This window comes from Sapajus apella, unplaced genomic scaffold (genome assembly GCF_009761245.1).
Source record: "Sapajus apella isolate SASKATOON/1434 unplaced genomic scaffold, GSC_monkey_1.0 scaffold15, whole genome shotgun sequence".
Classification (NCBI taxonomy): Eukaryota; Metazoa; Chordata; class Mammalia; order Primates; family Cebidae; genus Sapajus; species Sapajus apella.
The window spans coordinates 1,312,067-1,326,372 of record NW_022436955.1 but is presented as its reverse complement, the minus strand read 5'-3'; the positions used below and the strand labels follow the sequence as shown (position 1 = coordinate 1,326,372).

Here is a 14,306-nt window from a genome sequence, read left to right as displayed (position 1 = left end):
TCTCATGATAATCCTTGTAGGAACAGTATTATCCCATTTATAGATGAGGAATCTGAGGCTTTAAGAAGTAACTTATCCAATGTCATACAGCTAGTAAGGCACTGGGCCAGAACTAGAATCAGGCCCATCATGGTCCTAAACTTTGTGCTCCTAACTATACAATCTTAAATTAAATGTTTCTTTCCACTTGAAGGATGCCCTTTAATTTCACTGTTATTCAATGTGGGATTTTGTACTTAGAGGTAGACAAAGCAGCAAAAAGACAAAACAGGTAAAGGCGTGCCTTGCAGTTTCAACTGACATACTTCCTAAATGAATCAAAGATAGTCAAATAAAGGATAAGGATCAAATAAAGGATAATGAAAACTCTCCTTGACTTTTGTCCTTATGTTGCCAAGAGAGTTGCCTGTAGCCATGTTCTTGGCAAAACAACTTACCTTGAATCTGTGGTCAGTGGAACAGACAGGCATGCACCATTAAACAGTGGGCCTTCATGAAACCGTTTCCTATTGCAGCTAGCAGCATAAACTCACTCCATATCTACTCTATTCTCTAATAAAGGTCATAGCTTAAATTAGTGTTTTCTGCTAAACATTTACACATTTCCAGACAGAGTAGATGACAGCAAGCAAATCACCCAATCTTATAATTTACTTTGCCATCAGAGGAGAATTAAAATATTCTCCTTTGCCCTGTGAGTACAAGGCTTGGTGAGTATGTCCTAAGCGAACTGAAGGAGTCCTAAAAGTCATGGTTCCTGGCAGAACACTTTTTATTACATTGGAGGTGACTGTGAGTCAGACACTTACTTATCTACAAGAGTTCGTATTACTGCCAGTGTGTCCAACACTAGCCCATCCACATTTTGTTTCTTTCTCCTTGGCTCATGTGGTCCTCGGCCCCTCCTTGGTGGCCGAACAGGGTCCCGTGGTTGGTTCCTTGTGTCTGCAGTGGGTACTGCACTGTTGTCGGCCTGTTGCTGCTGGGTGTCAACACTGTCGTCTGTTCCACTGTCATCTCGGCAGATACAGGAATTACCCATGGTAGTAGTGGCACCTCTATTCCCTAGGAAGTGGGCTATGTGCTCTTCAAGAGTCAACAGCAGACCCTGGCCAAGGCTTCTGCTCGCTAAGAACACCGCCCAACCAAAGACGATCATTTAGGTAGTTTTCGGTTTTCCAAGTACTGTTTTCATAATCTGGAGTTGAGGAATTTGCATCCTATTTGTTTTTAACAACTGAATGCCAAAGAAAGTTGCAGAGTTTATTCCCAACATTATCAGCTACAGGGAATTCTGGTCATCCAATGGCAGTTCTAAAAGAAAATGAGAAAAAAGGAAAATGAACAGAAGATTCTTGACCACTTAACTACTCAAACTTTCCTAGTCTGATTTTATAGACATTAGGATTACAATGAAGAATCACCTTTGGTTATTTTTATAGGTTTCCAATACTGAGAGATAGCTTTGGATAACAGAATTAGCAATCAATCAATAATTTCGTTTTATCATTCTATTACAAAGTTGACTGCCAAACCATATTCTTATAAACCACAGGAATTATCATTGATTTTTTAAAACCACATGTATAGTTTTTCCTATCTATACAGAAATACATTAGAAGAATGTGTGCATTTTTTCCAAGGGCTCCTTTTATCATAAAAAAATGAGTTGTCTTTTCATGTAAGAGGTAGGTGTTAAAAAGAAAAAAATATTTGAAAAAATTGTCTCCTTTCCTAATTTAAACCTATGGGATAATTTAAGAAGTTTCAAATAAAATATCTAATTACAGATGTTTGTTGTTAAAAAAAAAAAAAAAAAAAAAGTTATGGACCAGCACAGCGGCTCACACCTGTAATCCCAACACTTTGGGAGGCTGAGGCAGGCAGGTCACAAGGTCAGGAGATGGAGACCATCCTTGCTAACACGGTGAAACCCGTCTCTACTAAAAATATAAAAATTTAGCCAGGCTTGGTGGCACGTGCCTGTGGTCCTAGCTACTTGGGAGGCTGAGGCAGGAGAATCGCTTGAACCAGGGAGGCAGAGGTTGCAGTGAGCCAAGATCGCGCCACTGCACTCCAGCCTGGGCGACAGAGCAAGACTCCAACTAAAAAAAAAAAAAGTTATGATACAAATGTGATAGCACCATTTGATATGAAGGAGAATAAAAAGATAAGAGTTCCCCATTGGAAGCTCACTCAATAATTTACAGAATTCATACAAGTTGTTACAAAATGTTTGTTATGTAAGAAAACTTCCTTTTGGGAAAGGCAAATTAATGTCACAAAAGTTGTATTTTCACAATGATCCGTTTGTTGCACATGTCTGTTACAAAGTTCAGAATAAGATGCACCAATTTATCTTTGCCTGAAAATACTGACTAAGCACCTTGTGCCAGGCACCACACTGGACTAGGAGATAAAGATGAATAAGGAATAGTTCCTGCCCTTCAGGAATTCATGGATGGCCATTCTCATCCCACATCTTATGTTTATCATCAAAAAACCTAATGAAAGAACCAGCTCTTCATTAAGCTGATAAAATCTGGTTAGATTCTGGAAGGAAGTAAAGATTCAGAAGCAGTAGACTTACATAGACTTGCAGCAAAAAATGAAGAAAAAAAAAAAAAAAAAAAAACCAGGCTGACATCTGGAGAATAGGCCACATAAGAAATAGACCATGCTAGTGTGTATTCTCTATACAACATTTGGCTAGTTAATTCCTCATACCCTGAGCACTGGCCAGGAGTAACAGAAATAAAATTTATAATGCAGTAGAATTAGAAGAGAAAAATTACTTCCATTATTTAATTTATTTATTTTTGAGAAGGAGTCTCAGTCTATGACACAGCCTGGAGTGCAGTAGCGTGCAACCTCCACCTCCCGGGTTCAGATGATTCTCCTACCTCAGCCTCTCAAGTAACTGGGACTACAGGTGCTGCCACCACACCTGGCTAACTTTTACATTTTTAGTAGAGACAGGGTTTCACCATGTTGGCCACAAACTCCTGACCTCAGATGATCTGCCCATCTTGGCCTCCCAAAGTGCTGGGATTATAGGTATGAGCCACTGCGCCCGGCCTACTTCCCCAGATTCATCGCAATTCTTTTTAGTATTTTCCCAGTTTGATTACTGCTATAGGGAAAAAACAGAAGAAAAAGAGATAGATGGAGAAAGAAAGTCTTCATTTACACACACACACACACACACACACACACACAATCACATGTAATAAAATATATATAAAGAGGGAGAAGGCAAAAGGGAAGGGACAGAGAATGGAATGGAATGGAGTAAGAGAGGAGAAAGAAAAGGAGAAAGGAAATGAGAGGGAACAGACAGACATTTTCAGTATTAAGACAGCAATGGCTGAGCCAAGTGATAGCACAGATGTTCTTGGTTCTCCCAAACCACTCGGGCTGTCTTTGAAATTTGGAGGCTGTACTGAAAAGGATGTAACTGAAGTATATAGGTAGGAATATGATGCAAGGACCTAGCTGGAAATAGCTTTTTACAAGAACACATCCTAAACCAGCAGAGTCGAAATAATAACATTGTCATTACTGTGGGGACCAGAGTATGATTCCCTCGAGAGGGTAGATAGCCAAGATATTTCAATGCTTGAAAGAATACAGGAAACAGCTGGGTGTGGTGGCTCACGTCTGTAATCCCAGCACTTTAGGAGGCCGAGGTGGGTGGATCAACTGAGGTGAGGAGTTCAAGACCAGCCTGGCCAACATGGTGAAACCCTGTCTCTTCTAAAAAAAAAAAAAAAAAAAAAAAAAGCCAAAAATTAGCCAGGCATAGTGGCGGGTGCCTGTAACCCCAGCTACTCAGGAAGCTTAGACAGAAGACTCACTTGAACCTGGGAGGCGGAGGCTGCAGTGAGCCGAGATTGCGCCATTGCACTCTAGCCTGAGGAACAAGAGCAAAACTTCATCTCAAAAAAACAAAGCAAAACAAACAAATATACACAAAAAAAAAAACAGAAGAAACAGAAACCAGAAATAGAAATAATTCTTTAAAGGGTCCCTGGAATTAATATCTACTGATCTTATAAATTATGCTTGTTTCTGAGGAAAATGAAAAAGCAACATTTAAGAGGCTATGCTCTGGGAACCTCTCACAGAAATTTCACTGAGAAGGAGCTGTTAGAATATTTAAGATGAGAAGAGGTAAAGAATTCAAGGTTTTCTGATAGTTCTGGCTCTGGGCAGTAGTTCAGATGACTGTGCCACTATTTACTTGAAATCCTAAAGTATTTTATTTTAAAAAGTCTAGAAATTTAAAAATATACACATTCATTTTAAAAACCTAAATGCTGCACAGGTCTATGGAATGTGAAAACTCCTCTTTTACTCTACCTAGCCCATGCCTTTCCCAGAGATAACCTCTTAAAAGCTTCATGTGTTTGCTTCCATATCTATTATCATATACTTACAAACTATAAACTATATATAAATATAAACAGACTACATATAACCTATAAATACCGTTCTATGATTTGCTCTTTTTGATTTAATACCACAAACGTCTATATCAGTATATATATGACTACCTCATGCATTTAAAGGCTGTATAGAAATTCATATTCTGGATTATCATAGTTTCTTGACCACTAAGCTATAAAAACTTGTGGCTAACTCAACTAACATATTGGGGATGGCAGAAGGGAGTAGTTCAGGATTAGATACAAGGGATCTATTCTGGTGAATGTGTCATCCCCTGCGGAAGTGCTCTCTAACTCCAAACTCCTTCCTCACAGGAGTAAGGGTCCTAGGACTACGCTCTGTGGTTGCCAGAGCAGAGGGGAACTCCACTGGCTTCTCTAATACTCCAGAGCCTTTCCACACAATCTATATGAATGTGGGATGGAAAACAAGATACTAATGGTAGATTCAGTCCTAATTGGGGAAAACATACCTGAGGAAGGGAGGTATCAGGTACTAAAAATAACTGACAATGATTTGAGAATGTCAAGTTCCAGAAAAAAAGCCCTGAAGGAGAGAGAACAGGGATCCTGTTGAAGATCAGTAATTTCAGGGGGAAAAAAGCAAAAATAGGGGATCCTATAAACTTACAATTTAATGCCAATACATAAAGGTATTTAGAATAATTAACAAAAAATCATCTTGTGGGTGCCTGTAAGGAAAGAAGTTAAAAAGAAGTTTGTTGGATCTCAAATTCTTAAACTTTATCATTTTTTTCCTAAGGTTTTTATATACTGAATAGAGTCATCTATGCAGATTTCCATTTAGTACAATTTTAAGGTGATTGGAAGACATCCAATACGTGCAGGTATTTTAAAATATCTGACTAAATCTGATAGGCTGGGCATGGTGGCTCATGCCTGTAATCTCAGCAGTTTGGAAGGCCAAGTTGGGAGGATTGCTTGAGCCCAGAAGGTTGAGACCAGCCTGGGTAATATGGCAAGACCCTATTTCTACAGAAAAAATTAAAAAGTTAGCTAGGTGTGGTAGTGCACACCTGTGGTCCCAGAAACTCAGAAGGCTGAGGTGGGAGGATCACTTGAGCCTGGGAGGTTGAAGGTGTAGTGAGCCCTGATGGGTGTCACTGCATTCCAGCCTAGGTGACAGAGCCAGACCCTATCTTTAGGGGGAAAAAAAAAAAAAAATCTGACTAAATATGGAGATAAGAAGACAAAAATTAAGGTTGCTTTTCTTCCCCCAAATTGAAGTAAAGTGCGTTTTGAGTCAGTTTCTTCCAAAAGAGAAATTAATTTTCCTTAAATGACCGAGAAAATGTCGACTATAAAATCTGTCAAAGAAAAGGAAGTTTTTAAAAAAACTTGAAATACTTAAAAAAAAAAAAAAAGGACCAGCTGTGAAAACCAAGTGCAAAGAAGAGGTTAATTAGGTGGAGGAAGCTGTAAGGCATTTCATAAAGGAAAGCCTATGAAACATACAAGGAAAAAACAAGAGCTCTTACCTCTAAATACTTTGAGATGACTAAAATGTGCTTGACTAAAATGTGCTATGTCTGATGAACAAATGTTATGTAATATTAAGGAATATAGTATCCATGTGGATTAGATTTGGTTGTACAGTCAATAATAATAGATGTATGACAGTTGATTAAGAAATTCCTAACACGTGCTTATATGTATGCGGACAAGATTTATAATGTATTGTTATATATGAATGTACTCTGTATGATGGGGCAATTTTAGTACTATATATTACTCATGGGGCTAGCAGAGTACTCTTGAGGGCTACAGCCACAACCAAGACACATAAATGAACAGAGTATGTGATCTTTCAGATTTATCTGATACTAAAAACCTACAGGTTTTCATTTGGAAATGGTTGTCATTCACGGTATTTTTTTTTTACAGAGAAGTGACAACTGTAGGCAAAAGACTGGGTGAAAGTGAAACAATTACACTTTAGACAACTTAATCCATTCAAAAAAAGCATTATGTGGCCCACTTTCCAAGGACCACTGCTTTAAGACAATAAAACTCAGCTTACAGATTTTACAAACAATACCAGAGGCCACTATAGCGCAGTACACTGGCTCTGCTGTCAGACAGACTAGGTGAAAGTCCCAGCCCTGCAATATTTACTGATATGCATCCTAATTAACTTGACTCTTGACATACATTAAAAAACAGACATAGTAATAGTTCTTATCTCACAGTGGGGATTAAGTGAAATAATGCATGCAATACATGTGGCACAGTGCCTAACACTTAAACTGGATTAAAAAAAATGCAAGATGGATGAAACATATGGTACATGAATTACACCTCAATAAAGCTATTTTTTAAATGCTAAAAAAAAAATGCAAGATGTTATTATAAAATAAGCCTGTATCTAATCAGAAATAACTAAATAACCTGAGGAAGGGGGATTCAGGGGTAAAACTTGAGTTAAAAGCACTAAGAAAATCTTGGGAGGGATTGTAGCTTGATCATCCCAAAGGTGGCATTAGAATCACTTAGGGTACTTACTAAAATGCAAATCCCTGGTCCTACTACAAACAGCCAGAATCAGAATTTCTAGGATGCTGGCCTAAGCTTGTATTTTCTTAAAAGCTCCCCAGGTGATCCTGATGGCAGCCACATTTGGAAATCACTGTATATAGAACCTATCACAGAACCTGGCACAGAAGGAAGGACCTACTGACTGAATTAGGGGGCAAACTGAAATACTAAAGGGTGATTCTTCTAGGGTCAAAAATGTTAATTTCCTTGTCTAGTAAAATGAACTGAGACTATCTCTGAATGCAGTCCTTTGGAGAGGTCAGCCTAAAAAGTCACTAGAATACAGTTAAATTTGTAAGTGACATGTACAGCACTTATTGACCCAAAGAAAAAAATGGCTCCATATATTTCCCATGAGATCCACCCTAAGAAGCATCAAAATGAACCTAAATGGTACCCTGCTTAAGGGTAATATTATCCAGGGTTAAGAGACTGAACAGAATAGAAAATGAGTAAGATGAGATTATATAAAGGCAACACATCTGTAATACCTATATTCTTTACCTTAACTTCAAAGACAAAAACATTAGCTGGTGAAGTCAACTTTGAGACATAAAAAAAACTAGTCACACAATTTAAATACACATCTGTGGCAATCATCAACTGATTTAATACTTTTTATTACTGGATGTCAGTGCTTAGTAGAAAGACTCTTATTATGTACTAAATGGCAATACTTTTAATATCATTATACTCTTTTTTATTTTATTTTTTGAGACAGAGTTTCACTCTTGTTGCCCAGGCTGGAATGCAATGGTGTGATCTCAGCTCACTGCCACCTCCACCTCCTGGGTTCAAGCGATTGTCCTGCCTCAGCCTTCCAAGTAGCTGGGATTAGAGGTGTCTGCCACCATACGCAGGTAATTTTTTTATTTTTAGTAAAGACGGGGCTTCACCATGTTGACCAGGCTGGTCTTGAACTCCTGACCTCTGGTGATCTGCTCGCCTCAGCCTCCCAAAGTGATGGGATTACAGGCGTGAGCCACTGCACCCGGCCTAATATTATACTCTTTTTTTTTTCTTTTTTCTAGACGGGGTTTCACCATGTTGGTCAGGCTGGTCTTGAACTCCTGACCTCAGGTGATCCACCCGCCTTGACCTCCAAAGTGCTTGGATTATAGGCGTGAGCCACCACGCCCGGCAATATTATACTCTTGACAACAATTTTGCTGTAAGAGCAAAATTATAATCAAATATTTCCTTTGCAAATCTATTTCTCTGAAGTGCGGTATTATTAATTTTGATTCTTGCCTTTTTAGGAAAGAAACTAAAGACTATTCATTCCATTTCTATATTATTTATGATTTATTCGATTTTTACATTTTACATGTTTTTTTCTTTTTTCTTAGGGGCAAATGAAGCACCTAACACTTTATATTTTTTTTAAAGCTGCTCTGAGACAAAAAATAATCAAACTTAGGGTCTTGGTAAGTTTGGTGTTAAAAACAGTAAGGTTCTAGTACTCAGTGTCTTTATAAAACACAGACCTCTACCATCATAAACAGCTCACCATGGAGACATCTGGCCAATTGGTCTAACCCTCTCTGACAAATGGTCCAGGAATCAATGATTCATCTCTTCAAATAACTTGCTTGCATTCAGCCATAGTACAGACCAGTGAGAAAGAATACTTTTTCTTTGAAAATAGGATTTCAGAATTACACTGTCAAGGAAGGAAAAGCTGATTAAACGAGTGACCATAAATAAGAAAAGCCAGACTTTGGGCACTAAATTATTATTGTTATAATCTTTACCTTATCATTCCAAAATAGTGTTAGAGGATGCAACATTTTTTTCCAACCCTCCCCCTCAAAAGCTAAGTCAACTAGCACACATAGTGAAATGTGTAACATACTAAAATTTTTAGTAATGTTCTCTCATTAGAAAATGTTTTCGGATTTTTCCTTAAGTGTATTAAAGCGATAGCTTCTATCATTACATTTACTCCCAACTCCCAATATTTTATTATGAAATTTCAAACATATAGATTGTTGAATTAAAGTTCTCTGTAAACTGTGAACTATATATCCACCACCTAGATTCTACTACTAACATTTTATTACACTTGCTTTATCACTATCCATCTCTATATCCATGATCAATCCAGAGTTTTTTTCTTTTTACATATTTCAAAGTAAACTATAGGCATCAGTATACTTCCCCTCAAATAATTCAGCATGCATAACACTAATTAGACTTCAAGTTTTTAGGAGTTGAACTTACATACTATGAAATGTGCAAATCTTTTTTTTTTTTTTTTTTTTGAGACAGAGCCTCATTTTGTCATGCAGGCTGGAGTGCAGTGGCACAATCCCGGCTCACCCCAACCTCCGTCTTTCATGTTCAAACAATTCTCTTGCCTCAGCCTCCCACGTAGCTGGGATTATAGGCACACACCGCCATACCTTGCTAATTATTGTATTTTTAGTAGAGATGGGATTTCACCATGTTGGCAAGGCTGGTCTCAAACACCTGATCTCAAGTGAACTGCCCGCGTTGGCCTCCCAAAGTGCTGGGATTACACGCGTGAGCCACGGTGCCTGACCAAAATGTGCAAATGTTAAGCATAGTAAAGTGCTGAGTTTTATCAAATGCATATACCTGTGACTCAAACCTTATCAAGATAGAGAACATTATCTAGAAATACATTTGTTTTAAAAACTACAAAAATTAGCTGGGCATGGCAGCGTGTGCCTCTAATTCCAGCTACTTGGGAGGCTGAGGTGGGAGGATCACTTGAACCTAGAAGGTGGAAGTTGCAGTGAGCAGAGATCATGCCACTGCCCTCAAGCCTGGTGACAGAGAAAGACTCTGTCTCAAAAAAAAAAAAAAAAGATCCTGTAAAACACCCCAAAGACCATAAACTTCTTACTGAAGATTGTGTTTAAATGGGGAAAACTCTGAAGTCAACAATACTGATTTGGTAATGCAATAAGATTACACTTGCCAGTTGAAACAGAAACTACCTAAAGATGTTTCAACAAGAGTGTTTCTGTTTCTAGACTCTAAAGCCTCCGGTATTTTGTTGAAGAAGGTAAGAAAGGGGTAGATTGTGAAATATCTGGTTGGAATTTTACTTTTCCCCCAAAAAGAAAGGTTGCCTTGATAAGGTGTTTTTACATGTCACCCAGATGTCCGAAGCTGTCAATCTGGAGGTTTAAGTCACACAGACTACCATTATCCTCTGAATTGTAACCTTCAAAAGTCTGGGAAAAGCACTAGATGATTCTGACACTTCCTTTTTGCACTGAGGATCTTTAAGAAAGCACACCTTTGAAAGCAGATATTTTTTTCTGGTTGAAAAAGTATCTGGGCAGGGCATGACGCCTCATGCCTGTAATCCCAGCACTTTGGGAGGCCACGGCAGGCAGACAGCTTGCGCCCAGGAATTTGAGACCAGCCTGGGCAACATGGAGAAACCCTGTTTCTATAAAAAATACACAAATTAGTAGGCATGGTGGCTTGCACCCTGTAGTCCAGTTACTGGGAAGGTTGGTGGAAGGGGGAGGCTGGGTAGAGGTAGGACGACTGCCTGAGCTGAGGAGGTCAAGGCTGCAGTACACCATGATCGCACCACTGCACTTCAGCCTAGAAAACAGAGTAAGACTTTTTTTTTTTTTTTTTTTTTTTTTTAAAAGAGTATCTGGAAAAATCTTCCTCTAAAATGCTGAGAGCTTTTTTAACCTAGTAGCAGTGCATCTGTGGTCAGAAAGGATTATAGAATATAGTCCTGACCTGAAACAATACAAAGGAGAAGAGACAAATCCTTTCAGCATTCAAAGAATGTATTAAAAATAAAATTTAGGCCTAGGATAGAGTAAGGAATTTCTGGAAGCAAATAATAGAAAAAAGGGGAAGTAAATAATCCCTGCCCGATGTCTTAAGAATTGAAAAATTTGCCTTGGACACCCCAAAAATACTAAGAAAGAATTGAGGTAAGTGCTTATGACGACTGCAGTACAGGGGAGAAAAACAAACGTAATATTCCATAGTACTTATGGTTTTCCCCCCAGGAAGCCAAATTACAGATCATATAACTACGTTATTCAAATATATACAAATGTGAAGGGAAAGGATTTTTCTATTATATAAAACTCTGCTATTAAGAAAAGCAAATAAAAATATATAAGCAGCATGAATGTCAATATTTTCCTTAATGATGTCTACTTTAAAGGATGTCTAAAACACTCATACTGCATACTCATTTGGATACTTATTAGACTCTAACACGTATTCAATAAAATCTTAGGTGAATTTATTCTAAAATCTGTAAAAACATAAAGTCTCTCCAAAATATTTATCATTTTGAAAAACTGAGACACCACCATTTAATAAATATATATCCAATGCATATATGACAGGCAGTGAGGAAAGATGGAAAAGGGTCCCTCATGCTCCTGAGAAAGGGAGCTGGAGTTAGGGACAAACTTAGCTCCCTACCCAAAATCTACAGATAAAGCATCTACTAGAAGGAGGCCTCTCATTTCATCAGTTTTCCAGTGGAAAAGGAACTTAGATAACACTGAAGTATCTATGTGTGAGCAAGTTTTTAGGGGACTATACAAATCAGCAATAGCAAAAGGGGGATAGAGGATCTATCTTTGCATTGTAACACATTTATGTCTTACATTATAAGCCAAAATATTGCTGGTATAAATATCCTCGCCCACACATTGAAAATTTAACCAAAAACCTATAAATTAAACTGATAAATATGAAGCTAAATAAAAATTCTAATAAAAAAAGAGGAATCATGATGAAAACCATGATCATTTTGAGACAATACGGATGACACACCCCAAACCAAGCACCCTTCCTGAATACTGCAGGAATCCCCATTCTGCATATGACATGTAAGAAGCCTGTACTGGTGCCAGGTTTCCCAGGACAGACTTCCTGGGAGAAAAAAGTTTAGAGACCACAGTAAACTCCAATACTGCTATAGTTTCAGGTTACAAATACCATGTTTTAGTAATCCTTAATAATTCATTTGGTAGGTTATTAATAAGAAGCCCTTAGGCATATCTAAGCATGAACAACTATGAAGCAATAAGAACGTTAAAAAAAAAAAAAAGGAGCTATATTTCCCATGTGGAGGGATTAGGTAGGAACCACATTTTGAGAATCACTGCATTAATGGAACACAGGAGGGAGGGCAATTCTTCAGGAGGTAGAGGGATAAGAAAAAAACTAACACTGAACATTAAACTATGAGGTAATAATATACTTGCTGAGTAAGGTGTTTCAAACCTTCTATTTGAGGTATATAGGACCTATGAAATTACACCTGGAAACTATAATTTCAAGCAATCAGAAAGCTATGTGCAGAGTTCATTCCTTAACAAGCTTAAGGAATATATAAATTCCTTACTATTTCAAATGTATTCTCAGTTTTCAAAAGCTCAGAAACAAAGGGAAATGTTCTCTAAGAGCCCATCACTATATATAACTTTACCTGATTTAACCTTGAATATACATTTATCTAAAGTTACTGCTTTTACATATTTAACCAGCAACCACTCCCTTTTGGAATGGACACATTTGTATATTTTTTTCTACTCACAAAGGTTGGCAAGAAAAGGATTTCAAAAGCTGACTTGCTGAATGATAAACTAAAGGGAAATATTCACTCCTTTGCACTTAAAGTTGTAGAAGTCCCCTCCCAAAGGTTGTGGCCCAAGTTATGGCATTTATTTCTTTGTGATTATTCTGTTTTTCAATTTTCTTATTTGAATATCAGGGAAAAAATTCCCAAATTCAATGGTTACTGCCTTGAAAATGCCAAAAGGTTGAAGAGAAGCTAAATCCATAGTTTATTATCCCCAAATTATTCTCTTGAAATAGATTGCTGGTTCCATTGTATTTCCCATTTGTGTTGACTGCTGACTTTTTACTTATTTTGCAATCCTGAGACTATCACACCCTACTTTACAAGGATCCTACTAAAAAATACAGAACATTTCCTATTTATTTATTTGAGACAGGGTGTTGCTCTGTCGCCCAGGATGGAGTACAGTGGCTCACTGTAGCTTCAACCTCCCAGACTCAAGAGATCCTGCCACCTCAGCCTCCTGAGTAGCTGGGACTATCTGCATATGCCACCACGCTGGGCTAATTTTTGTATTTTTTTGTAGAGATGGATAGGGTTTTGCCATGTTGCCCAGGCTGGTCTTGAACTCCTGGGCTCAACTGATCCTCCCACCTTGGCCTCCCAAAGTGTTGGGATTATAGGTGTGAGCCACGGTGCCCAGTCATAACTTCCAGTTTTAAGTAGTGTAATAGTGATTACTATCCTCAAGAATTCCTAACATTTTCTCCAAACTATACAGAGTGTGAAAAAGAGTTACATTTAAAAAGATACAAAGGGATTTCCCACTTCATTGTAACAAATTACTTCACTGTTAAGGAAAGTATATATAATTTTTGATAGGCTAAATTAAACTCACTAGGCCAGGCATAGTGGCTCACACCTGTAATCCCAGCACCTTGGGAGACCAAGGCAGGTGAATTACTTGAGCCCACATATTTGAAACCAGCCTGGGCAACATGGCGTAACCCTGTCTACAAAAAGTACAAAAACTAGCCAGGTGTGGTGGCTCACACCTGTAGTCCCAGCTACTTGGGAGGCTGAGGTGGGAGGATCACCTGAGCCTGTGACGTAGAGGCTGCTATGAGCCATGATTGTGCCACTGCACTCCAGCCTGAGAGACAACGTGAGACCCTGTCAAAAAAAAAAAAAAAAAAAAAGAACAATCATTTGTTAAACTCTTGCCAAAACCTAGCTCTTTTTTTTTAGGCTCCAGGCCCCATAGTGCTACATAACTTAGATTTGTTTTTTCCCCCCCAATTCAGTACAGACTAACACACTATTACACAAAATGCCAAGTTTTTATTTCCCTTTGATATTTGCTAAATGAAAAGTTATTTTGCTGACGAAAGCAGAAGTCCACATACAGTGTGCTAGGATACCACCTATAATCAATAACTTAAAAATAATCATTGAGGGAGGGACACGGTGGCTCATGCCTGTAATCACAGCACTTTGGGAGGCCGAGGTGGGCAGATCACTTTGAGCTCAGGAGTTCAAGACCAGCCTAATCAACATGGTGAAAATTTGTCTCCACTAAAAATACAAAAAATGAGCCAGGTGTGGTGGTGTATGCCTGTAATCCCAGTTACTTGGGAGGCTGAGGCAGGAGAATCACTTGAACTGGGAGGCTGAGGTTATAGTGAGGGGGCAATAACAGAGAAACTCGTCTCAAAAAAAATCACTGAGCTCAGAAAAATGCCTAACACAGAAAG

The 14,306-nt window shown here is 38.3% G+C and overlaps 1 protein-coding gene across 2 annotated transcripts in view; it reads right to left on the bottom strand.

Annotated features, from left to right (window-relative positions):
- RSPRY1 (ring finger and SPRY domain containing 1) overlaps positions 1-14,306 on the bottom strand; it is a 51,859-nt gene that overhangs the window by 34,695 nt on the left and 2,858 nt on the right. The window contains exons 2-3 of one of the 2 annotated variants that reach the window (XM_032283968.1): positions 8,515-8,667; positions 810-1,314 (exon numbers count right to left, since the gene is read on the bottom strand). In XM_032283968.1, coding sequence (XP_032139859.1) covers positions 810-1,159 — 350 coding nt within the window. In that variant the 5' untranslated portion in view covers positions 1,160-1,314; positions 8,515-8,667. The remainder of the gene's footprint in view (positions 1-809; positions 1,315-8,514; positions 8,668-14,306) is intronic. The other variant, XM_032283967.1, reaches the window with a different exon arrangement.